The sequence below is a fragment of the Theropithecus gelada genome, chromosome 15 (assembly GCF_003255815.1).
Source record: "Theropithecus gelada isolate Dixy chromosome 15, Tgel_1.0, whole genome shotgun sequence".
Lineage (NCBI taxonomy): Eukaryota > Metazoa > Chordata > Mammalia > Primates > Cercopithecidae > Theropithecus > Theropithecus gelada.
Genome location: NC_037683.1, coordinates 89,737,412 through 89,764,419, shown reverse-complemented (window position 1 = coordinate 89,764,419; position 27,008 = coordinate 89,737,412). Strand labels below are relative to the sequence as shown.

At 42.8% G+C, this 27,008-nt stretch overlaps 1 protein-coding gene and 1 pseudogene across 1 annotated transcript in view; one reads left to right on the top strand and one right to left on the bottom strand.

Moving 5' to 3' along the window:
* The window catches only part of PCSK5 (proprotein convertase subtilisin/kexin type 5), a 466,873-nt gene that overhangs the window by 52,049 nt on the left and 387,816 nt on the right, over positions 1 to 27,008 (bottom strand). The window contains exons 25-27 of the mRNA XM_025360325.1: positions 11,422 to 11,464; positions 8,281 to 8,417; positions 6,810 to 7,010 (exon numbers count right to left, since the gene is read on the bottom strand). Of these exons, the coding sequence (XP_025216110.1) occupies positions 6,810 to 7,010; positions 8,281 to 8,417; positions 11,422 to 11,464 (381 nt within the window). The remainder of the gene's footprint in view (positions 1 to 6,809; positions 7,011 to 8,280; positions 8,418 to 11,421; positions 11,465 to 27,008) is intronic.
* LOC112608431 lies at positions 15,562 to 16,829 on the top strand (annotated as a pseudogene).

Sequence of the window (27,008 nt, the reverse complement as noted above, 5' to 3'; positions counted from 1 at the left end):
GAGATGGAGATGGAGATGTAAATGATTAGGCTGCCATGCAGGGTAGTTGGTTTTCTCCTAGTTTGGAGAGAAAAATTTACCCTGGTTTTCTTTGATTTTTTGAGACAGAGTCTCACTTCATCGCCCAGGCTGGAGCGCAGTGGCGCGATCTTGGCTCACTGCAACCTTTGCCTCCCAGGTCCAAGCGATTCTCCGGTCTCAGCCTCCCAAGTAGCTGGGATTACAGGCGCCTGCCACCCACCCTGGCTAATTTTTGTATTTTTAGTAGAGATGGGGTTTCCCCATGTTGCCCAGGCTGGTCTCGAACTCCTGACCTCAGGTGATCCACCCGCCTTGGTCTCCCAGAGTGCTGGGATTACAGGTGTGAGCCACTGCAGCCAGCCCCCTGGTTTTCCAATATACTAATTAAAGCTGATGATTGACTGGTGTACTCTCTCTGGAGCATCTGTTAAGGGCTGAATTTAGCCTTGTGCAGAGCCACAGGATTGTCACAAAGGTGTTCCTCATGCCTCTCAAAGTAACCGATTCTGTCCCCGAAGGCCTTTTAAACCTGCAATATCATTCAGCCCCAAAGAGATGGCAGCCGAAAGGCGAGCAACAATCCTGTTGCTACTATCAGTCAGATGTTCACTGAATGGCTGAGAGCAGTTGTGCAAAGAGTAATAAGACAACAATATTAATCAGAGAGTGAACACCTTGCAAATCTACATCCAGGCTTCAGGCTGATTTTCCTTTGATGTTATCATGTATATACTAAAATATATTTATAAAGACACGAGTTTTCATTAATTTTCTCATATTTGTATACATTTTAATGTCTATATCTACACATATGCACATATTTATAATTACATGTATCTCACATTCTGGCAATTTGGTATTTTACTGCATACACCTGGTATAAAATTCTATAATGTCAGCCAAGCAAGGTGGCTTATGTCTGTAATCCCAGCAATTTTGGAGGCCAAGGTGGGAGGATCGCTTGAGGCCAAGAGTTTGAGACCAGCCTGGACAATACAGGGAAACCTTGTCTCTTAAAAAATAATAACAAATAAAAATAAAATAAAATTCTGTAATGTCTCCATATGTCCACCAGAGGGAGATCTGTACAAGCAGTTAACTTAGCAATTAGGCCTGGGCATGGGATCAAGTCCTCCCCAGCAAGAGTTCTTTATCATAAAAGATTAGGGACTTAATCTCAACAAGTAAATTTTAACCGTGATCATAGTTTCTCTTTTTCCCACTCCGGAAATTCTAGACTGGACAGGACCGCAAAAAAAAAAAAAAAAAAAAAAAAAAGAAAGAACCACTTTGATCCAGAAAGTGCAGTATCCATTCTTCAGAAATGCCTGTAGCTAAACTATATAAAGCAAGGGGTTCATTTATTCTACTTATTTTTTATTTAATACACAATCTGCACATGGTGCAAAATGGAGAAAAGGCATGTACTGTGATGTCTCCCTCCTAATCCCTTCTCCACCCTTTTTCGTACAAACTGTATCTATTCACATGGTTTATCACCTTGCCTGTAAACAAGCAATATATTTGGAGATCATTCTTTATCAGTACAGAAAGAACCTCTTCCTTTTGGTGGCTCCATAGTATTCTATTGTATGAATACATTGACTTTATTTCTCTCGTCTCCTACTGGTAACCACTTAGTTTTTTCCAGTCTTTGTGATTTCAAACAATGCCGCAGGGACCGGGAAGGCAGAGGTGCTTCCTTAGCCTATTAAAGTTCTGTGAGGACAGATGCTCTTCTTGATAGCCTCTGCCAGGCATGACCATTTAGCACGTCACGCATGTCCTTATCTGTTACGGAAATCTCCACGGCTGAGCTTCTCACAGTCTTCCCTCTGAGTGACTGCTCATAGGTTGTGTTTATGGCCCCCTCCTCTCTCCATCTTTTTCTAATGACCTCTGCATCTCTGCACCCCATTTGCATCTGGCCTCCCAGCTTCTTGGGGTGATTTTTCCACGGAGACCATCTCCAGAGACAGTCTCTGCCGCTGTGATTGTCGCCTCCCTATTTCCCTGTTACCTCTTTTGATTTGAACTTTCCACCTTCGTCGCTCTTGCAGCAGGCTCTTCACCACAGATAGGTTTGCAATGGGCACAGCTTCTTTTTTATTAAAAAAAAAAAAGTGTTTAGTTTTTTTAATGCAAAAAGGATAAAGAAGATAAACTTCACCTATAATCCCACCACCCAGAAATGTCTGTTGTTTATACTGTGGTACATGGATGTCTCATCTTCATATCGAGTGTGTGAGTATAATTACATCTATGTATAGATGTGTGATCATTTATAGCTTCCGTATACATAAGACTGACCTTGAACACTGTATTTAACACTATAAATCTCGTAGGCATTTTCTCTTGTCATTAACATTCCTTGTAAACATTATTATTTTTTTTTTTTACGAGGAGTCTTGTTCTGTTTCCCAGGCCAGAGTGCGGTGGCACCATCTCAGCTTGCTGCAACCTCTGGCTCCCAGGTTCAAGCGATTCTCCTGCCTCAGCCTCCCAAGTAGCTGGGACTACAGGCAAGCACCACCATGCCTGGCTAATTTTTTGTATTTTTAGTAGAGATGGGGTTTCACCATGTTGGCCAGGTTGGTCTTGAACTCCTGGCCTGAAGTGATCTGCCCACCTTGGCCTCCCAAAGTGCTGGGATTATAGGCGTGAGCCACCGCGCATGGCCCCCAGAATTGCTTTCTTTCGTGACCCAGGGAATGCTGCTTTCAAAGCAAACTAGTGTTTCAAGTGTTAAAACTGGCCTGAGTCAAAGAGTTAGGGAGTAGATTAGGCTTTATTGTGTCATATGTGTCCTGAGAGCTTTATATGCATTTTCTCATTTAATTCTTAAAATGACTTTGTGTGAGGCAGTTTCATGTTTTCACTTTACAGACAAGGACACTGAGGCTCAGAGAGGATGAGTAACTCACTCAAGATTACACAGCTAGCAAATCAAAGAGCCAGGATTTGAATTAATGTGTGCTGCGCTCTAAAGTCTGCATCTGCTAGAGGGTGTAGACATAGGCTTTTGAATTTTTCAGTAATAAATTTGAATTCTAAAGTAATTTGATAGAAGCCAAAGTAATGGTGTGCTGGTAAGACAGGTCTCTAGAAAATGAAAAACCAAAAACCTGATTTGTAGTGTTTCCAATTTCTGTGGTGTAAATACTCCCACCATAGCCAATTTCAAGCTGTCAATGGTTTCACAATCCACTTAGAGAACTCCTGAGTATGTAACCATCCGTGCAAGTTGATACAGATGCTTCCTTCATCCTACTGGCCAAACAGTTGATTACTTACCCAGTGCCATGTGTTTTTTTGCACTCTGTGTTCTGGTAGGTTAAATAAATAAAACTAGTGCACTCATTTCTAAGTGAGGCAGCTGCACACATCTACAAAGTCCTTCTAAAAATCAGATTTCCGTGGCATCTTTGAAGTTTTCTAAAGTTCAGTGACTATTAGGCAACATATCTTCCCACTACTGAAGTGGATTTTTTTTTTTTTTTCCACATGTGTGTGGCTTTCAGTGTTTGTGACTAACTCTGGGATTCCAGTCTTTCCCCAAGGATAAGAATTAAGATCAAGAGACAGGCTAGTGATAAATCGTTAGGATGTGGTCAAAGACACAAAGCTAATTCACCATGTCTGTGTTCTGTAGATTAGACTATCACCAGAATATGTAATTAGAGCCTGTTATAACATGGATTTAATCAATGATGGAAATATGAGGTAAGAGAAATGTGCAGAAATTACTCCTAGGACTTTCCAGCACTACCAGGGGAAACCACTTAAGAAAATCCAAATGGTTTAACAGTAACAGAGGAAACTCTTTCCATTCCCAACAATGGCTTCAGGAAACCAGCTGAAGCCATCATCTTCCTTCAAAGCCCGTGGTCTGCCATACCTGAACCTTTCCGCCAAGGTTGTGTGATACTTGAGTCACTGCTGAGGCTGTTTGCAGCCTGTTGAATATTATATTGTTTTGTTGTTGTTTTTTGACAGAGTCTCTCTCTGTTGCCCAGGCTGGAGTGCCGTGGCACAATCTCAGCTCACTGCAACCTCCACCTCCCAGGTTCAAGTGATTCTCGCACCTCAGCCTCCCGAGTAGCTGAGGTTACAGGCACCCACCACCATGCCCAGCTAATATTTTTTGCATTTTTAGTAGAGATGTGGTTTTGCCGTGTTGGCCAGGTTGGTCTTGAATTCCTGACCTCAAGAGATCTGCCTGCCTCAGCCTCCCAAAGTGCTGGGATTATAGTCGTGAGCCACCATGTCTGGCCTTGAATATTGGTTTTATTCCTGCCATTTAGGGACACTAAATAATTGTCACAGTATACATCCCCAGACAGAGGGTCTGGGGATGATCTATACATTTGTGCAGTGACTTTTTGGTGGCTGAAAAAAACAGAGAGTTGAGCACCATCTTTGATGACTTAGTCTTGGCTGGAGGATTTGTCAGGCACTGTCTGATAGGTGGAGGAATCTGCATCCTTGAACTAGGTGGGAGGTATGCCCACTTTGCTGGTAGTTGGCAAAGAATGATGGCTCTCTCACTGTAGTCATTCTCATCCTGATTAGCCACCTTATTAAAAGAGGAGTTCAGGGAACTCTAGCTGGGCTTTTATTTCAAGGGTGTTTTCCCAGCCTATGCTGATAGATCCTCCTGGGTTGTAGTCTTCAGATGCAAACAGGATCTTATTGTTTCCACTGGGGAGCAGCATGGGTGAAGGAATGGATTGAAATGTGCGTCATCTTACCTTTCCTACCTGAATCTGAATCCGAGTTTGAAAAACAAAATAAAACAAAACCTAAAACAGAACAGAAAAACCTTCTGGTACTACCTAGACAGCTATATCCTCTCAAAAACACTCTGTACTTTGCCTGGGTTTCCTCTGATTTGACCCAGGATGACTGCAGTCTGCTTTCCATCATCTTAAAGGTGTGGCTAATTAGTGCTTGTTCTCTGGAACCCTCTACTCTCCTATTACACTCTCGATCCTGTTTTTTAAGAAAAAGAAGTCAGGAGAAGGTCGTAGGCATTGGCTCAAATACTCCCAGGACTTTATGGAATGCATTTCCCATTTACTCTCCATTTCAGTGCTTATACTATGCTGGGGGAAGCTGAGCTATGGCTTTACCGTGCTTAGTGAATAAATGGCTATTTCTCTGTGTTAATGGTCTGCATGTCTTATTTCATAGGTCACAGGAATGAGAAAGTACAGCTCTGTCATTGATTTGATTGTTTTTGTCCAGCCATGAGAAACACTCCCATCTCTGTCCCCAATCCCCTGTTAGTGAAAAATCCCCAAATACACTAATTCCTCCCTCTCTTCAGAAACATTACATTGCAATAGTAGAACATGCGGAGGGGTGGGTGTGGTGCTTCGACAAAAGGGAACCACTGAAGCCTGGTTTCTGCCTGCAAAATGCGTAGTCCAGTTGAAGGGACGTGGAATCATTTGGGGAATCAAGCCTGCTCTAACTCTTGGCTCCCTGGACCGTGTCATCATCTGGACGCCAGATAAAATACAGATGTTCAGCGAGAAACACAGCACCAGACCATTTTCCTTTTGGCGTGCGCTGCCTCTTAAATGCCTGAATGCCAGACAAACTCATTTTCAGCATTTTGCTTCAGCTATAACTCACAGAAGATATCCCAATCTGGATTGAATCATCTTCTCGGCTATGTCTCTGAAAGAGGGCCCACGTTCTCTGTGGCCTTTGGCTGCCGGGTTTTTCACGGTCTCTGAGCTGCTCTTCCTTGAAGTCACATGTGTAAAACTGCTGTAGTAGACAGCAGCCATGGACAGGCCTCCTCTCCAGCCCAGCATAAACCACAGAGCTGTCACTCCCTCGAGCCCTTAGCACACTCCTCCTGTACAGCCGTCTCTCCGGCTGCCATTGCCTTTGCACCAAATTGACCCTTTAAACCAATTGTTGCCTCGAAATCAAATGAAGAGCAGCTCCTGTTTTTGTGACTGTCTCTGCATAGAACAGGAGTCAGATTTTTCCAGCAGGAAGAGGATTTTGTTTTGTAACAACCTCGGACACGGAGGGGTCGCTGAAAGTTTGTAATTACCTTGCAAGGAAGCCTGTAACTGAGGCTCAGGTGTGAGGAGGCGTGTTGTAAAGACGCAGGGAGGAATGCGCACCTGCAGGGCTTTGCTGTTGGATTCCAAGCTCCCACACCTGTCTCCTCTCCTCCCTCCTCAAGAAGCTTCATGCTTTCCCTGTCTGCAACTGGGGAGAGTAACTTTTAAAGGCAAGCTTGAATGATGGTGAGCTCTAATAACGCAGCCATGGAGACCATCTGTTTTTAGCATAAATTCTAATATGTTCGAGCAGTCCTTCCTTGTCTAATTGGAAAAGCCTACCCTACAGGTAAAATTTTCCTTTACTATAAAAAGGACATGTAATAAGGACATAGGACCTGCCTGTGATGGAAGTGACTCTGAAATTTCAGAGAAAAATGATACCTGGGCCATTTCCCTCCGTGACTCTCTTCAGTTGCTTCTGGGCCTGCTTCACCCAGGTAGAAACTCAAGCGGGTGGACCAATCATAAATTTGCCCTTTGGGCTGTCTCTGCTGGCTGAACACCAACCTCAGCTTCCTACCTACTCCTGCTACAAGCATCAGAGAGACTCAGGAACGACCCCAACTTGATTCTCACTCCAAACCCTTGTTTTTCTGCACAGCCATTCTCTCCTGGATAGTTCAAAAAACCAGAGTTATAGAAGGAAGGAAGCAGAGTAGGCAGCTAGACCCCTGTGATCTCTTTTTGGGAGGCACATACCATTCCAGAATTTGCCCTCCTCCTGGGTGTGGGTGGCACGCACGCACACCCCACGCAGCGGCTGCAGTCCTTCCTGGCAGCTGCTGCACTCGTCATGACCAGGGCCTGTGCAGGTTTCACACTCTCGGTGGCAGGGCTCACATTCTCCCATTTCTTGGTCACCATAGAATCCAGGGCCACATTTCCTCACACAACTGCCACCTATGTGAGAACACAGAGAGAAAGCATGAAGGCTTTGGTGATCTTTGCAAGGCCAAGTTCTAAAGAGGCTGGAGGAAATTTTAGGGACCTTTTTCTTTGCATTTGTTTTTATTGTTATTTTTGAGATGGAGTATCTCTCTGTTGCCCAGGCTAGAGTGCAGTGGCATGATCTTGGCTCACTACATCCTCCATCTCCCATATTCAAGCCATTCTCCTGCCTCAGCCTCCTGAATAGCCAGGACTACAGGTGTGTGTCACCACACACGGCTAATTTATATATTTGTAGTAGAGATGGGGTTTCACCATGTTGGCCAGGCCACTCTGTCCAGGCTTTTAATTTGTTTTTAAAGAAACCAAGATGGCTTTAGCTTATTTCAACCAAGAAATGTGTTTTAATAAATCCAGACTGGGCAAGGTGGCCCATGCTTGTAATCCCAGCACTTTGGGAGGTTGAGGTTGGCAGATCACCTGAGGTCGGGTGTTCGAGACCAGCCTGGCCAACAGAGGGTGCAGTGAGCTGAGATTGCACCACTGCACTCCAACCTGGGTGACAAGAGCAAGACTCCATCTAAAAAAAAAAAAAAAACAACAAAAAAACCAACACTTTACCTAAGTCCTCTTTCAACTGGGAATTTACATTGGCCATTAAAGGGTTAAGAGCATTGACTACAAAATCCTTGAGGCCTTGAAAAATTACAAATAAAATAAATCTCTGTGTAGAGAAACACTGAAGAACATTGTGGGCTGTCTTTCTCATTCTTTCTCCCCCAAACACTCAAGTGCATTGGGCTATTATCTCTTCAGCTGCAAGATTCACACTGTATTTCTTTCCTAACTATCCATTTCCATCAGTCAGTGACCAAAACCTAAGGCAAGGGATCTTGTTAATTTCTTACAGTGCACAGAGATATATGAGATGGATTAAATCTCAAGACAAGGGTCAGAGCTCTTAATATGCCAGGTGACTTCAATACCAAAACATTTATCTTCAGCTACCCACTCTCTATCTCCATCCAATTCAGCCTTGTTTCCATCAGCTTGGAGATATGTGAGATTAATTAGTGGAACAGGACCCATGCTTCAGTAATAAAAGCAGAAGGAAGTGGTTCAGCTAATGTTTATTTCTAAACCAAATTAAAATTTCTCCTTGGGCCAGAGGTGCCAGCACACACAGACTCTGAAACTAATCACATGTGTGCTCCTGCGGCCCCAACTGGGTGGAGCTCCAGTGCCTGGTTCTCACCTCGGATGGTACCATTTTCTAACTTACCCAAGAGAAAGAAGCCCTCTTCACACCAGTAACACCCATTCTGGTCACAGCTGCCACAGTTACTATCGCATGCCTTGCATTCCAGTTCCTCACTGTAGGTCTTCTCAGGACAGGTTTTATAACAATGCTGATCAAACCTAGAGGAAGAAGACATCATTTCTTGCATGACATACGTTGATGTATTACTCTTCACCACCATAATTTAATCTGCTTATATATATCTATGCAGAGTTTTTTGTTTCGTTTTGTTTGAGATGGAGTTTTGCTCTTGTTGCCCAGGCTGGAGTGCAGTGGTTGATCTCGGCTCCCTGCAACCTTGGTCTGCCGGGTTCAAGTGATTCTCTTGCCTCAGCCTCCCGAGTAGCTGGGATTACAGGTGCACACCACCATGCCTGGTTAATTTTTGTATTTTTTTTCTAGAGAGGGGGTTTTGCCGTGTTGGCCAGGCTGGTCTCAAACTCCTGACTTCAAGTGATCCGTCCAGCTCTGCCTCCCAAAGTGTTGGAATTACAGGCATGAGCCACCACGCCCAGCCCATGCAGCGTTTTCAGCAGGAGTGAGTAATTGAATTTCAGGTTTGGTCTGTTGTGCCCCCGTCAACCCAAGTCACTAACCACCTCCTTCTGGACCTCCAAGGACTCTTTATCAGGGCAGCTGGGAGAAGGCTGGGGAGAAGGAAGGGGTACTGATACTTATTTATAGAGTACTGATTATGTGTCAAGTATTAGCTCATCTAAATCTCCACAAATCTCGTGTGGTAGATATCATGTATCTTTAATTTCTAGGTAAGGGAACTGGAGCTCAAGGTTAAGCGCTCAAAATCACACAGCTAGCTAATGGTGGGACTGGGATTTTAACCAAAGTCTGTGTGAAAAGGTTGCTTGTGTGATTTGTCACATAGCAACTGGCACCGAGGCCTGAAATAGCTTGGTATCAAGCCCAAGCAGCTTACTAAAATGTCTGTAACCAGATTATTAACAATAGTAGCGAAGCAGCTTAGCTTTTATTTATAAATATTTTTATGTATGTTATCTGTTATTCTCATGATACAGTAAAAATGTTGTAATTCAGACTTCACTGAATTGCAGGCTTACCTGAAGGGGGAGTGGACTGAAATCGACCCCTGCCTTTGATGAATTTCAAAGCATCAGCATGATATCAGGGGAAACCTTTGCATATCTTCTTTAACAACTTCTTTTTTTTTTTTTTTTTGAGACTAAGTCTCCCTGTCACAGAGGCTGGAGTGCAATGGTGTGATCTTGGCTCACTGCAACCTCCTCCACCTCCTGGGTTCAAGCGATTCTCCTGCCTCAGCCTCCTGAGTAGCTGGGATTACACATGCGCACCACCATACTCAGCTAATTTTTGTATTTTTAGTAGAGATGGGGTTTCCCCATGTTGGCTAGGCTGGTCCCAAACTCCTGGCCTCAGGTGATCCACCCACCTCGGCCTCCCAAAGTGTTGGGATTACAGACGTGAGCCAACATGCCTGGCAACAACCTCTGTTGTATAGCATTTCACTAGCTGTATTCAAAATTGCTCAATGTTTTCAAAGATTAGATACGTTTGTTTCTTGAAATAAATATCTCATGTTGTACCCTTGGTGATATTGGAGCATGTTCTTTCAGGGTATTTGTTTTTCAGAGGGTTTTATGAAACATGCTCATTAGCGAGTTAGTGGTGAACTGGAGAGGCAGCCAGGTTTGGCTCCAAAGTTTAACAGAGGGTGTTTAACAAAGTTTAACAGAGCCTGGCCAACATGGCGGAACGCTATCTCTACTAAAAATACAAAAACTAGCTGGGCGTGGTGGTGTGTGCCTGTAATCCCAGCTACTAGGGAGGCTGAGGCACAAGAATTGTTTGAACTTGGGAGGCAGAGGTTGGAGTGAGCTGAGATCTTGCCACTGCACTCCAGCCTAGGCCACAGAGTGAGACTCTGTCTAAAAAACAAACCAAAAAACAAACAACAACAAAAAAACAAAGTGGGTCAAGAGTGCAGTGATGTGAGACATAGTCAATGTACAGAATGGCAGGCTATTCTGGAAAAGTTAGATTAAAACCAGAAGGCTAAGAACTGATAAGGTTAACTGATCATTTTTAGTATGTTTTAGCTTGTTGGTCTTCGTTTTCTTTCCCATCCTCCTCACTCCTTTCACTTCTTCCTACCTATTACCACATTTCAAGAGTATTTGTCTTTGGACAGGTGGGTCACCTCCTCTTGTCACCATATTGCTTTGTCCGATTCCATGGATGGAGGGAAAAGGCAATGTGGTGACAAGAGGAGGTGACCTGCCAAAGTCCAAATGTTCCAAATGCAGACCTGTCACTAGCTGTGTGCAACCTGAGTAAAACCTTGTCCCTCTCTGAGCTTCAGTTTTCTCTTCAGGAGATTAACATCCTCCTTGTGTCTCTGACAATCTCGATAAAATGATGGAGAGATGAAATAGTTGTGGGAGTTTGTATATCACAAAACTTCTGAGTTCTTAGGAGGACAGGGAGGGATTATGCAGCCTGTGCATTACCCAGGGCCTTCCTTTCCTTTGCAGCTCCTTTCTCTTTAGTTTTCCTTCTAGGACAGTCAACAGTGTGTGCTGGAAGGGAGGCTAGACTAGGAAGAGGAGGTGATATTTTAACATGCCATTTTTGATTTTGTGGATTTTTATTAGAGTGTGTTGGCAGTGATGGTTACCTCTGTTTCATTTAACCTAGTGGTCTGTGTCTGTCATTACCTAGGGGATGATTGAGCTAATATAGCACCTGGCTTCGCCCTGGCGCCTTCGCTCTGGTTAAGGACAAGGTATCCATGCAGACGTTTGCAAACAGCTTACTTGGGACTAGGTATATTATTAAGGTCTGTCCATGAACAGCAAGATCTGAATCTTGGTAACCCATGGCAGGATTCCTAGACACCAGTGTCAGGCTGGATGACTTCCAGGATCAAGAAAGAGATGGCCTCCTTTCGAGGCAAGGAAACAGCTGGGCTCTTATTGCTAAATCCAAGAATTGCTCATTAATAGCCTGACAGGACAGAGTTGCTTCAGGCTACAGGGCCACTTTGCTTTAATCACTGGATTGAGGATTAAGTCAGTAATGCTTAAACTGCAGAAAAGTTAGTGCCATGAAAAGGAAGGCCAGACTTACCTGTAATACCCCATAGCGCAAGATGTGCACGTTCCTGGATCATCTGGAAAAAAATTAAAACAATAAAAAATAATAATTATGAGGAATTTGTCATTTGGAAAAATAGGCTCTGGAAAAGTTGTGGCTTGAGATAAACAATCCTGTGGGATAGTTTCATGAAATGTACTGTCCAGAAATAATATGTGAACAGATTGCACCATTTTTAATTAGTAACAAGATGTACACTAGGATTTATCTTTATCAAAGGTAATAAGAGTTCTTATAAACACTTGGCCCTACTTTCAAGGAGGAATAGGCTCAAGCTACTGGGTCTTCAAATTAAAGATCAATGACCATCCACATTAAGAACCTCCTGGCCTCTAAGAGATAGGGGGATCAAGCAAGTCCACACACAAATATTTGGAAAGGGCTACAAGCTTCTGACCCTGAATAGAGGGTTTTCCATCAGTTACCCCAGAATCTTGCCAATGGAAGTGAGCATCATTTGGGGCACTCCTTTGAAATCTACACAATTATTTTTCCCAAGTATCCACTTCATGTTATGCCCTTCACAACCTTCTTAAAAAAATTGTCCTGGTCTCATTAAGAGTAATGATTCAATGCGTCCCTTCTGGCTCACAGAAGGGTTCTCTCCTGCAGCTTTCAGGGGACTTAAAGAGAGAAAGGATTTTCAGAGTCATCATCTCAGTCTATTTCTCTCCCTCCTAACACTTCCCAAGAGATGCAACTCTCAGATCTGGCTATAAAGAGAATTCTATGACTTCCTCTGGCCTGCAGTTCTTGCACGTAATAGAGCTATCACTGGCAGGTTCTTTCTGTGATCTAACCTACCCTCCAGTCTTGCTCTTTTTATTTTAATAGGAGATGAAAGGCAACTGCTCCTCTTTAAAATGTTCCTCTTGGTATGTGAAAATTTTATGTCACCTTTAATTAACAAAATAAAACTATATCATTTGAACTTTGTGCATAGCATTCCTTTCTAATCTGTTCTGCCCTCTTCTGGTTTTCTCAGACTGCCCTTAAGAGGTAGACACAACCTCATCCAAATCTTTAGTCACACATTCATCTTAGGTCCTAGGGAGGCTACCAAATGATATTACTGTGTACTACACATAACACAACTAATGCATTGCACCAAATGTTAAGTGGGAAAATTTCTAGCAAAGGCTCTGCTAATTAAAGCAGGGATCTGCAGAAACTTCTGGAAATAGCTTGATGATGGTGCAGTGGAAAGAGCGCTGGCCTGGAAATTGAGCTTTCTGTTTGAAGTTTCAACTCAGGCTTAATTGTGTTGTGAACATGCACAAATGTCACTCTACTTTCTGGGTCCTGGTTTCTGCTGGTATAAAATGAGCTGGTTGGACAAGATGGTTGTTAAGACTTCCGGAAAGTCACAGTTTCTGAAGTTGAGCCTAGCAAGAGTTGGCAATTGTGGCCTGCCCCAGGACCTTGACCTTGCCATCTATTTATTTGTATTGTGTAAGAATGCTTTCATTCTATATAACTAGAGTTGAGTAATTGCAAGAGACCAAAGATATTTACTCCCTGCCACTTCACAGAATTTGCCATCCCCTGACTATAGCACTATCAGCTCGTGACTTGGTCATGCTCATCTCTGCTAGGGGACACAGGTGCTGTAGTTGTCTTAACAGCTGGTTTCAGAGTTCCTCTTAGCAAAAGAACCATCTATATTTGGGAAACTACCTTGTTAAGCTCCTTGGGGTAGAAGTTTTAATTGGAAGAGTTGAACAAGAGCCAAGACAGCCAAAGAGATAGAAGGGCCCTTCTGCAGGAAGCTGTTATCTGCTCATGGGCGGGAAATGGTTTTTAATGTCTGGGTCAACATGGTTTGTAATACGGTGACTAAGACAGGACAGTGAAATGAACCAAAAACCAGGCTAATTAGGTGGAACCAGGAACTGAAGCTAGAGGTGACCATGAGAAAGAAAAGCTCCCTGGCATTCTTAGAAATCTTGGGGAAGGCCAATTCATAGACTGGGGATCTGAACCCGTTGTAAGTGCATGCAGAGGCCCCAACACCAGTGGTTCCCCTGTACTAGTTCATTTTCCATTACGAGTCTATTTTTGCATCCATATTCTTTTCAGTTTCTAAATAACTTCCTACCACTAAGCTTGCATTGGGGCAGCTTACTTTACTCTGCCTCCCTGATGAACATATTTGACTCTAACAGTTTTGCTAATTTGGCAAGGGCTGGGGAAATTCTAATCCTGTTCTTTAATGTTCTGGTCATCCCTCCCATCTAGGAACTTAATGAGCTTGCTCTCTGCTCCTTTAAGCAGGTCACTGATGAAAATGTTAAACAGAACCAAGCCTCAGAAATGTGCATACCAATGCAATCTTGAGTTCAGGGACTTTTCCAGCCCAGTTGCACAGTGAATTTGGTACCTTTACAACTGTTTGCATAAATGAATAATGCATAGAACAGGAACTGTGTCTTATAACAGTTTATGAATGTCCATTAGTTTTTCTCATTATTACCAGTTGTTCTAAAGAATGAGAATTATTTAAAAAATGTTTTCCACCCCAGAAGATCCACAAGTCAGACATAAGCTAAATGGATTTAGCTTGACCACTGAGAGGCTGCTGTTATGAGTTTAAGGAAGAAGGTAACAATCCCAAATCTAGAAGTTGACTCTAAGTCAGCTTGGCATTTAGATGGTGAGGAGGGGTGGCTTAAGGAGAAAGATGAATTTTCCTGGTTTCTAGTGTGTGTGTGTGTGTGTGTGTGGTAAGGGGAATGGAAAGGGAGTCTAAACAAGCTACAATTGTTAGCTGTCTTGGAAGGTGTTATCCAAAGAAGGATGTTTAAATAGCTCGGGTGATTTGATCTTGTCAAACTTTTGAGCTGAGAGAGCATATTTTAGGGAGAGATAGGGAAAGTTCAGTCAGAATTCAGAGACAGCCTCACACATTTGGAAAAAAGCCTTCAGAAACAGTGGCTGGCTTCCAGCTGCTCATTGTCCCTCCTAAGGAGAGCATGCGAGCAGATGCCTTGTCAGGATGGGGATGCCGTCTTTCTGTCTCGAGAAAACTCATTTTTATTGTTTCATTTGTATGGGGTGGGTTGGGCAGGACTACAATGTCCACTCTATCTTGAGAGCTCTTCATGATGCCCTGTGTCACCTTCCCACTGTGACACAGTGGGATCATCCGTACTGTCACTCATCATGAACTCACTGTCCCATGGAGAAATTGCCTCCTGCTTCAACATCACCTTCAGCAGCCAATTTACATTCTATGCCATTTTATTTTGTTCTCAGTAACACCAATCACCTTCACCATTGAATTTGGATGGATGAGGGCCACAGTGGGAGCTGTGCACATCGTACCTATAAGATGTATTGGGAAGGAGATATTTTAAACTTGAATGTCTAGAGAAGAATTTATTTTGATGGTTTACATGAACTTGGTGTCCCATAATTCAGGATACATACAAGTGGAGGGTGAGCATAACCATGGCAACCTCATGCAGACTGTGAGAGGGTCCTGGCCTCCTGCTGCTCTGTGAGAAAGAAAATGTCAGCCCAAGTCAGCAAGCTGGCATCTCATGAAGATGCAATGTCACAATTACAGGGTGAGACTGGCCGCCCTGGCCATACTGGCTGTCCAAAGAGACCAGGTCTCCCTATGGTATCCAGGCTGGTATCAAACTCCTGATCCCAAGTGATCCTTCTGCTTTGGCTTCCCAAAGTGCTGTGATTACAGGGAAGTTATTTTGTCACTGGATAAAGATACTTGTGAAGAAACTGGACTTCCAGCTTCCAGGTTATGTGTCTCAGTATTCTAGCAGAAAAGCATGGAATTTAAGATGGGGTCTCACTGTGTTGCCCAGGTGGTTTTGAACTCCTGACCTCAAGCAATCCTCCTGCCTCAGGCTACCAAAGCCCTGGTATTACAGCCCAGTCCTTGGAGAGACCAGGAAATCCAGAGTTTTCTCCAAGAATGGGGATTCCTGAGAAGCGAGTTTCACATTGAGTCAAGAACAGAGAATCATATACTGTCAAGGGCAATGGCCCGGAGCCTCAAGAACAGGGGAACAAAGAAGAGCTGGGCTTGACAGGATCATGGTGGTTCTCTGTCCCACATAAAACCTACCACTACCTCAAGACCCCCTCAAGATGGTGACCTGTCTTGGTTTCAACACCTTAAACAGGAAACACTGGGAAGATGCATACTTCTCTATTCCATATCAGACATGTCTTAGAGGAAACCTGTATATCTGAGTGACCAAAGAAAAGCATGAGAAAAATGTGAAATCTGTGGCAGGCCATTCACAATGTTTTGCTGGTGCCCTGGGGCCTACATACATTTCAAGAAAAATAAAGTGTGTCGAATCTGCAGAAGACTGAAGTATGTCTGTCAGACCTGCCCCTTAGACCTGGAGCATGGCCTGCCCACCCAGGTTTGTGATGCTGAGTTGTCTTTAAAAGATGATACGCCAAAGTCAGATATCAGAGAAGAGTACTACATGCAGAATGTGGAGAGAGGGATTTCTAACTCGAATGGAAGATGGCCAGTTGGCCTGCTGGGGGGAAAGCCACATCCACCAGTGACATGCTGGACAAACTGGCCTGGACCATACCTTATTACCTGAGGAATAAGCCCCACATTTGCTCCTTCTGGGTGGAGGGAAAGGTGAGAGAGGAGAGGAGTTTTGATAGAGACATGAGAAGCCTACAGGTCCACATGATTCCCTTGCTGATCAGATATTAAAGACCAATATTATACAGTCAATGACCCTGTAGCAGATAAGCTTCTATTGTAGGCTTCAACCATGCCTCATCCGGAACTCCCAGAGGACAAGACTATCCCCACGCTAGTTGGTGATCCGGGTGATACCATTACTGAGACAGATCTTAAGAAATAATTTCTACCTATTTAGAGAGATCTGGACAATCCCTGTTGTGCAGAGACAATGGTGTGCATTCATCTAGGTTTCCACAGGGCAGGCTGCACAAGTAGCTGCAGAGAAGTCCTTTAATAAGTTCATCATCAATGGCTGCAGACTAAGTGTAAAATCGGGAAGATCCCAGGCAGCCAGAGGAAAGGAAAATGACAGAACCCCAGACCTGGGGATGCAGATAGAGCCGATTCCAGTACTGCCAGGAGCTCTTCCTCCTTCTGCAGCAGCAGATGCATCTGCCATGACTTCAACCTACCTCCGAGTGCTCCTACAGCTGTGGTGAACATTGCCTGGCCATGTTCAGCTGCTATTGCCCTGTCCTCACCCTTACTATTGCTCTGCCCCTACCTCCAGGATTTGGGCCACGCATATTCTACTCAATGGAACCACCTTCCCCTTTCAAGAGGACTCCAGGATCAATCCACTGTCTTTCTCGGGACCCTCAGAGATGGAGCTCATGCCAGAAAGCACAGCAGGCCCTAGCACATTATCACACCGTGGCTGTATGAAAGAAAGGACATTTAAACATCCCAATCAATGAATCTTGGAATAAGTATTTTTTTTTTCTTCCTTTGTGGTTTCCATGGTATCTGAATGTGTTCAGATGTGGGCAGGTGAGAAACAATGGCCATGCTTTTTTATGCATATTCAAAGGACGGATGGACCTCAAATAAGCTGCCACTAAAACATCTGGCTACTAATATCGCATGACAAATAAAATCTAATGCCTGTCTTCTTCATTTCTGTGCATGACAAGAAGCTGGGCGAATTGCAATATACAACAGAATTACCAACCCAATCATATGTTCACTTTGTCTGTGTTTATGGGGGGAAAAGTTGACCTGCAGGAAAAAAACCTTTTGAACATGTTTCTGTCCACTGGGTATACTGTATTTTATAATCTACAAAAAGGTTACTAGTACTAATTTTCATAGTGGCATAAGTGTGATTTAACTGTTTTAAATTCACATTATGAGAAAGACAAATAGAAACCAGTACCCATCACAGCCCAGATCTTTTCTTTCCTCTTCTTTTTCTCATTTATTACCAAAGAAATTGAATAGTCACTATCTAAAAAAAAAAACCAAAATGAAATGTCTTTGTATTCCAGTCAAAAAAAGGAACATACTAGCTAAAATGCTTCTAACTTGGTTTTTATCCTAATTTTAATACTCTTGTCGCATGTTTATTTCTCTTTTGGGGGAGACAGAAGAAACTCAATGTCTTCAGGATAGCCTTTTATCATAGAATGTCTATATCTGCCACAATTGGCCATGAAGTAGATACTTTGTTTAGGCACAATCCATCCTCTGCAAAACTGGTGGGGTGGGTAATTTTAGGGTGCTCCTATCTTATCTTTGGCTATCTCATTCAAGCTTCTAGGACTTTCATTCATACCCCATGCGAGCCAGACTCACCCCTACCACTCGCTATTGAAACCTATCTGCCCTGTGTCCTGTTACTGCAAGAACCTACTAGGTTACTGGCTAGGATGATAGACAAATGGGCATGGCAAATATGTGCTCTTGGGAGACTGCTAGGCTGTCACCTCTCTCACTCTCTTCTCAAGTGTTCTAGACTCCTTAGGTTCCTTCCACTTTGACTCTCTTAGGCTACATCTGCAAATGATCCATAAAACATTACCCATTTGATTGTAGTTTAGCATATCCTGGATACTTGCTTCTCCCAGACAATCTCAACCTTTTTGCCCAGTCACCTTCTCTGGTCCAATCATCTATATCTTATGCTCTACCAAACTAGGGGCTCCATTTACCTTCCCAGGATTCAGCTTGGCCACTATCTCCCACACTAGGCCAAGTATCAGACCAAAGTCATGCTCCAGCCATACTTCATAGAACTTCCAGCCCCAGTTACCCTCCAACCTCCATCAACAACAGAAATCTAAAGTTCTAAGCTCCATACTGTCTTGATTAATCACTCATTGGCTTAAAAAATTGGTATGTTAGAAAATATAACATTTATACACATTATGCTCACCCTCCACTTGCATGCTGACATACGTGTGTGTATAAATTATTATTCATTATTATTTATTATGTACCAGTGAATGAATGTATTAGTGCATTTTCATACTGCTATGAAGAAATACCTGAGACTGGGTAATTTAAAAGAAGAGGTTTGGCCAGGTGCAGTGGCTCACGCCCATAATCCCAGCACTTTGGGAGGCTAAGGCCAGTGGATCACCTGAGGTCGGGAGTTTGAGACCAGCCTGACCAACATGGAGAAACCCCATCTCTACTAAAAATACAAAATTAGCTGGGCATGCTGGCGTATGCCTGTAATCCCAGCTACTTGAGAGGTTGAGGCAGGAGAATCACTTGAACCCGGGAGGCGGAGGTTGCAGTGAGCCGAGATCACGCCATTGCACTCCAGCCTGGGCAAGAAGAGTGAAACTCCATCTCAAAAAAAAAAAAAAAAAAAAAAAAAAAAAAAAAAAAAAAAAAAAAAAAGAAAAGAAAAGAAAAAGAAAAAAGAGGTTTAATGGACTCACAGTTCCATATGGCTGGGGAGGCCTCACAATCATGGTGGAAGATGAAGTAGGAGCAAAGGCACATCTTATGTGGCGGCAGGCAAGAGAGCGTGTGTGGGGGATCTGTCCTTTATAAAACCATCAGATCTCATGAAACTTATTCACTATTATGAGAATAGCACAGGGAAAAACCTGCCCCCGTGATTCAATTACCTCCCACTGGGTACCTCCCGTGACATGTGGAGATTATGGGAGCCACAATTCGAGATGAGATTTGGGTGGGGACACAGCCAAACCATATCAGTGAATATTTCACATAGATTAAAAAGATGTGCTAGAGCAGAAAATTTAAGATTTAAGAGGATAACATAAAAATCATCAACATAAGTTCTGTTTTTTTGTTTTTTCATTTTTTCAGCTTAAATGAATTATTTTGCCTACCTCTTTCTGGAGACCAGTGATCCAGGCCACACCTAAACAAATGCTACATCTGAGCTAATAAATTCATATTTAACCTTGTCAAAATATGTTGAGTTTTGTTCCTTAAGATTGTAACCAGAAGAAATAGCTCTCTGACGGGGTCACTCAGTTGCATGTACATGAGGAATCCCCTGCACTTGGCTTCCAGCCCTTCTTTATAGATGGACTATTTGATTCTGATTAAATTGTTTACCTAGCATTTTTGCGTCAGGAGACAAGTGGAAATATAGATGTGAATGAAAATGTTTTAATAATACGATTAGATTCCACTTTTTCCACCTCTTCACCACCTTCTGTAGCTTTAGTATATAAATTTATTCCCTAGAGCAAACTTTCTAGATGAAAATAATCAATGATTATGCCTTGATTAAAAAAACAACCTGAAAGTTCATCTGTTGGGAATATATTTAAAATGGTATAGTACAGGCATGCCTCAGAGATATTATGGTTTCGGTTCCAGACCACCTCAATGAAGCAAATGTTACAATAAAGCAGGTCACACAAACTCTATTGTTTCCCAGTGCATGTAAAAGTAATACACTATACTGTAGTCTATTAAGTAAGCAATACCATTATGTCTAAAAAATGTACACACTTTAATTAGGAAATACTTTATAGCTAAAAAATGCTAATGATCATCTGAGCATTCAGATCTTTTTGCTGGTGGAGGGTCTTGCCTCGATACTGATGGCTGCTTGACTGATCAGGGTGGTGGTTTCTAAAGGTTGGGGTGGCTGTGGCAATTTTTTGAAACAATGAAGTTTGCCACATTGATTGACCCTCCTTTACATGAAAGATTTCTCTGTAGCATGTGATGCTGTTTGAAAGCATTTTACCCACAGCAGAACTTCTTTCAAAATGTGAGTCAATCCTCTCAAATTCTGCTGCTACTTCATCAACTCAATTTATGTGATATTCTAAATCGTTTGTTCTCATTTCAACGATGTTCACAGCATCTTCACCAGGAGAAGTTTCCATCTCAAAAAACCACTTTCTTTGCTCTACCATAAGAACCAATTTCTCGTCTGTTCAAGTTTCATCATGAGATTGTAGCAATTCAGTCACATCTTCGGGTTCCACTTCTAATTCTAGTTTTCTTGCCATTTCCACCACCTCTGCAGTCACTTCCTCCTCTGAAGTCTTGCTACCCTCTCAGTCATTCATGAGGGTTAGAATCAACTTCTTCCAAACTGTTAATGTTACTATCTTGACCTCCTCCCGTGAGTCACAAATGATATCAAGAATGGTGAATCCCGTGGACAGGAAGATGAGAACAGACACTGGGGACTATTGTGGGAGAGGGGTAATGGGTGAAAAACTATTGGGTACTATGCTCACTACCCAGGTGACGGGATCATTCATACCCCAAACCTCAGCATCACACAGTATACCCATGTAATAAATTTGCACATGTACCCACTGAATCAAAATAAAAGTTGAAATTATAAAAACATAAGATGGGTGCAGTGGTTCATGCCTGTAATCTCAGCCCTTTGGGAGGCAGAGATGGGAGGATCACTTGAGCCCAGGAGTTTGAGATCAGCCTGGGCAACATAGGGAAACTCTATTTCTACAAAAAAGAGATATTAACTGGGCGTATTGGCATGTGCCTGTAGTCGCAGCTGCTCAGGTGGCTGAGGTGGGAGGATCACTTGAGCCTCGGAGGTCGAGGCTGCAGTGAGTCAAGATCGCACCACTGCATTCCAGCCTGGATGACAGCAAAATCCTGTCTCAAATAAATAAATAAAATAAAATAAAATAAAAAATTGGTCAGGCACAGTGGCACACACCTGTAGTCCTAGCTAATTAGAAGGATGAGGCGGGAGGATCACTTGAGCCCAGGAGTTTGAGGCTGCAGTGAGCTATGATCACACCACTGTGCTCCAGTCTGGGCAACAGAGAGAAAAGAGAGGAGAGGAGAGGAGAGGAGAGGAGAGTAGAGGAGAGGAGAGGGGAGGGGAGGGGAGGGGAGGGGAGGGGAAGAGAGTGGTGTACTGCAGCCTGGGCAACAGAGTTGGGGGGAGGTGGGGAAAGAAAGAAAAGAATGGTGAATCCTTTCCAGGAGGTTTCAATTTACAATGCCCAGATACATCAGAGGAATCACTATGGCAGCTATTGCCATACACAATGTCTTTCTCAATAAGACTTAGGCCAGGCACAATGGCACATGCCTGTAATCCCAGCACTTTGGGAGGCTGAGGTGATTGGATTACTGGAGTTCAGGAGTTCAAGACCAGCCTGGGTGACATGGCAAAACCCATCTCTATAAAAAATATGAAAATTAGCCTGGTGTGGTGACATACACCTGTAGTTCTAGAAACCCAGGAGGCTGAGGTGGGGAAATTGCTGAGCCCAGGAGGCGGAGGTTGCAGTGAGCCAAGAGCGTGCCACTGTACTCCAGCCTGGGTGACAGAGTGAGACCCTGTTTCAAAATAATAATAAGATTTGAAATTTGAAATTACTCTTCAATCCATGGGCTGCAGAATGTCCTGTTAGCAGATATGAAAACAACACTAATCTCCTTGTACATCTCCATCGGAACTCTTAGGTGACCAGGTACATTGTCAATGAGCAGCAATAGTTTGAAAAATCTTTTTGTCTGAGCAGTAGGTCTCCACCATGGGCTTAAAATATTCAGTAACCATTCTGCAAACAGATGTGCTGCCCCCAGCCATGTTTCATTTATGGACCACAGGCAGAATAGATTTGGCATAATTCTTAAGGGCCTAGGATTTTCAGAATGATAAGTGAACACTGACTTTAAGTGACACCAGCTGCATTAGTCCCTAATAAAAGAGTCAGCCTGTCCTTTGAGACTTTGAAGCCAGGCATTGACTTCTCCTCTCTAGCTATGAAAGTCCTAGATGGCATGTTTTCCCATTGGGAGGCTGTTCCACCTAAACCGGATATCTATTGTTTGGTATAGCAACCTCCATCAATGATCTTAGCTGAACAGTTTGCTGCAGCTTCTGCATCATTACTTGCTGCTTCACCTTGCACTTTTATGTTATGGAGATAGCTTGTTTCCTCAAGCCTCATGAACCAACCTCTGGTAGCTTCCAACAGTTCTTCTGTAGCTTCCTTACCTCTCTCAGCTTACATAAAATTAAAGAGAGTTAGGTCCTTGCTCTGGTTTAGGCTTTGGCTTAAGGAAATGTTGTGGCTGGTTTGATTTTCTATCCAGACCACAAAAACTTTCTCCATATCAGCACTAAGGCTGTTTCTCTTTTTTATCATTTGTGTACTCACTAGAGTAGCACTTTTAATTTCCTTCAAAAACTTTTGCTTTGCATTCACAACTTCGCTGTTTGGTTCAAGAGACCTAGATTTCAGCCTATCTTTTTGTTTGGTTATTGTTTTTTTTTGACAGAGTCTGGCTCTGTCACTCAGGCTGGAATGCAGTGGTGTGATCATGGCTTACTGCAGCCTCATACTGCTGCGATCAAGCAATCCTCCCACCTCAGCTCACCATGTAGCTGGGACTACAGACTACCACATCTGGCTAATTGTTGTATTTTCAGTAGAGACGGATTTCACCATGTTGCCTAGGCTGGTCTCTAACTCCTGGGCTCAAGTGATCCTCTTACCTCGGCCTCCCAAAGTGCTGGGATTACAGGCGTGACCCTTTGTGCCCAGCCCCATCTTTGTTTTTGACTTGCCTTCCTCACTAAGCTTAATCAATTTTAAGCTTTTGATTTAAAATGAGAGACTTGCAACTTTTCATTTGAGCATGTAGATGCCACTGTAAAAGTATTAACTGGCCTAATTTCAATATTGTTATATCTCAGGGAAGGTCTGATGAGAGGAAGAGATATGGGGAAATGCCCAGTCAGTGGAAAAGGTACAACACACACATTTGTCAATTAAGTTCCATCTCACATGGTGGGGTTCATGGTGCCCCAAAACAATTATAATTGATCACTGATCACTGTGATCACCATAACAGATACAATAATGATGAAAAGTTCAAAACATTGTGAGAATGACAAAAATGTGACACAGAGACACAAAGTGAGGATGTGCTGTTGCAGAAGTGGTACAGACGGGCTTGTGGCAGGGTTGCCACAAACGTGTAATTTGTAAAAAATGCAATATGTGCAATGTACAATAAAGTGAAATGCAGTAAAACGAGATATGCCTGTTCATTTATGTAAGATAGGCTAATAGACAGACATTGAAATTTTGTTTCTCAAGTGCATTTAATGACACAGAAACATTTCATGATAGGCTATGTAAAAAAGGATGATAATCCATATCTATGTATATGGTAGGTAGATACCTACCTGTGTGGATGGATGGATGGATAGATAGATAGATAGATAGATAGATAGATAGATACACACACAGAGATGGCTTTATCGAAAATCGGAAGGCAAAATGCTAAAATATTAACAATAGTCTTTGTTTTACGTATACATATATGTTTCCTTGCTTTAAAAATAAATGTGTGTTACAGAATTGGTTAAAACAAAAATGTTATTAAGAAGAAAAAAAAAAGCTCAGGTCCTGATTCTAGACATCTTTTGGGTCATGTGTTTGAAAACAACATCCTCCCACAGATGTCCCCTGTGGGAGCTTGTCATTTGGCTAAGCTCTTTATTTTTTTGTTCCTTTCTTTCCTGCCCGGTCCTATTTTCTCATCTTCCCATTTTGTCTCCTGGCATTTCCTAATTTTACACCATCAGGACGGGACTGATGTTCTTCCACGGGGTGTGGCTAAAACGGTGGCAGATGTTTGTATAATCTCCTTGAAAAAGATTCACTTTTAAAACGAATTGTTTTTCTGATACAATTCTGCAAAGGAGGCCAATGAATAGGAGATGGGGTTATTCTTGGCTCTCCCGAGACTCGTGGCTTTCACTGGGGCCAAGCATTCTTAAACAAGTCCCTAGATGAGCACCCGCAGCCTTGTTGAAACAGCAGCAGAATGTCCAGCCCTGCTGAGATGTCCTACTGCTCCCTTTGAGGAGAAAGACAGCATGAGAAGCAGCCAATACTTGAATTGTTTTGAGAGATAATTAAGTAAATTGTCAATAATGCATATTCTCCCAGGGTAAATATATACTTACTTACTGAACAACGCTGTGCAAATTTGCAGGAGAGTCACTGACATTTTTCAGTCTACCCGAAGATAATGAACTGGGTAAAACATTTATATTCCCAAAGAGTGCAACTAATTATAAGCTCCAAATAACACTAAAAAGTACATAATTCAAATAGGTCTTGCACTTAGAATTGCCTCAAGTAATTAACACTCGAATACAAAATGGATCCTCTGACAGTTTTGCCAAAGCTGATTTTTCTGGAAGGTTCAATGGTGCTGGGATACAAAGTATTTGGTTGAGGGTTTGCTAGTGATTTTCAATCATGTTGTCCTCATCGGTGCCCAGGGATAATGAATAAATGTTTGAATTGGCAGTAATGCAAATGGTGTGGCTGACAGTGGGGCACAACTCCCTGGAGGGACATGGTGGTAGAAGAGACTGGAATAAATAATCGAAATTATTGTCTACAAATGCTGGCTAAAGAGGGCTCAGTCTTCTATTGGACTCTAGTCTTTAAAATCAAGTTCTCTAATTCCAGCAAGGGAATATCATAATAGGCAAACTGTTTGTGGATTTCCACGCTTCTGTAGACTGACTAGCAGGTAGAAGTGCTGGATGAAAAATATGCAGCAATTCCTATAGGGATGGCTCACTAATGCTGTACAGTCATTCACATATTCATTTATTCTGAAGCCTTCATTCTTTTGGGGGAAGACATAACAAACAGAAAAAATTAGATTATTATTATTATTTATTTTGAGACGGAGCCTCACTCTGTCGCCCAGGCTGGAGTACAGTGACATGACCTCACTGTAGCCTCTGGCTCCCAGATTCAAGCGATTCTCCTGCCTTAGACTCCTGAGTAGCTGGGACTACAGGTGTGCGCCATCACACCCACTAATTTTTTTGTATTTTTCGTAGAGACAGAGTTTCACCATGTTGGCCAGGTTGGTCTCGAACTCCTGACCTCAGGTGATCCACCCACCTTGGCCTCCCAAGATGCTGAGATTACAAGCGTGAGCCACTGCACCCAGCCTAGATAATTATTAGAATGAAAACAAAGCATAAATTGTTGTTCAATAAATGCATGAAGCAAACACTAAAACGCAAGTTTCATGAAGACAGGTTGTTCTGTTTTGTTTTCCTATATCTCTAGTACCAAGAATTGCTGGTATATAGCGGATGCTCCAGAAATATGCATTGGGTGAAGAAAACACCTAAGTAAGTACATACATTCAGATAAAGGGTTAGAGAGTGATGAGACTGGGGTGGAGAGGAGAGGCCCTAATTTAGATGGGCTAGTGAGGCGGTGTCTTTCAAGAATTGACATTTGAGTAGAGACTCGAATGATAACAAAGAGCTAGCATGGGAGGTTCTGAGGGCAGGTGTTCCAGACAGAGGCCAGGGAAAGCTTGTCCCCTTCAAGGAACATCAAGAAGGCCGGTGGGGCTGGAAGAGATGGAGAGAAAGGGAGAGAGTCAGGAAGTGATGCCAGGGTCGTAGGCAGAACAAGATCATATAGGATCTCATAGGCCAGGATAAGAGGTTTACATTCTAATCTAAGAGTAATGGGGAGACATGAGAAGCTTCAGTAAAAATGACCTATGTGATCTGACTTACTTAAAATGATGACTGTGTCTACTGTGTGGTAATGGCTTATTTAACTGCAGAAACAGATACGTCCATTAAATCTTGCTCAACTAAATTCTATGTAACATACTCAAGAAACTTTTTTTTTTTTGGAATATACTAGAGGAGAAATGATTAGGGATAAACTAAGACTGTGGGTACAGTAACAGGAAAACTCAGATTTGAGAGAAAGTAAAGAAATACAATTGAGAATATTAAATGATAAGATGTGTGCAGTGAGGGAATGGGATTACTCCCTGGCCTTTCCCAAGCACCTGGGTGGATGGGAGAAGAGGAGCACCCAGCAGTGAAGTGGACTTAGAAGTAATAAACACTTAGTTGATCCCACACTACAGTCCATCCACGGCTTTGGATACTATAAAGAGTATATGCAGATGAGAAAGGCAGTCCCTACCTCAAGGAATTTGCAACCTGGCAAAGGGACAGTAATTAACAAAGCTAATTAGAGAGAAACCACAGTGTGATGAATGATAGAAAGGAGAAACCTCTACTCTAGTGTACCACAGAGATATTTTTTCAGGCTGAAAGAAGCCAAGTTATGATTCTTTCTCTTCTCTCTTCCCACTTAATTAGGATTGTATCAGCCAGGCACAGTGGCTAACACCTATAATCCCAACACTTTAGGAGGCCGAGGCAGGTGGATCACTTGAGGTCAGGAGTTTGAGACCAGCCTGGCCAACATGGTGAAACCCCATCTCTACTAAAAATATAAAAATTACCCAGGTGTGGTGGTATGTGCCTGTAATCCCAGCTACTCAGGAGGCTGAGGCAGGAGAATCACTTGAACCCGAGAGGCGGAGGTTGCAGTGAGCCAAGGTCATGCCACTGTACTCCAGCAGTGACAGAAAGAGACGCCATCTGTAAAAACAAAAACAAAAACAAACAAACAAAAATAACGAAGAAGCAAACAAACAAAAAATAGGCTTTTATTTATCTTGCTTAATGGGCAAATTCAGAGCATTCTTATTATATTAAGGGCTGTCAGATAAAATGCAG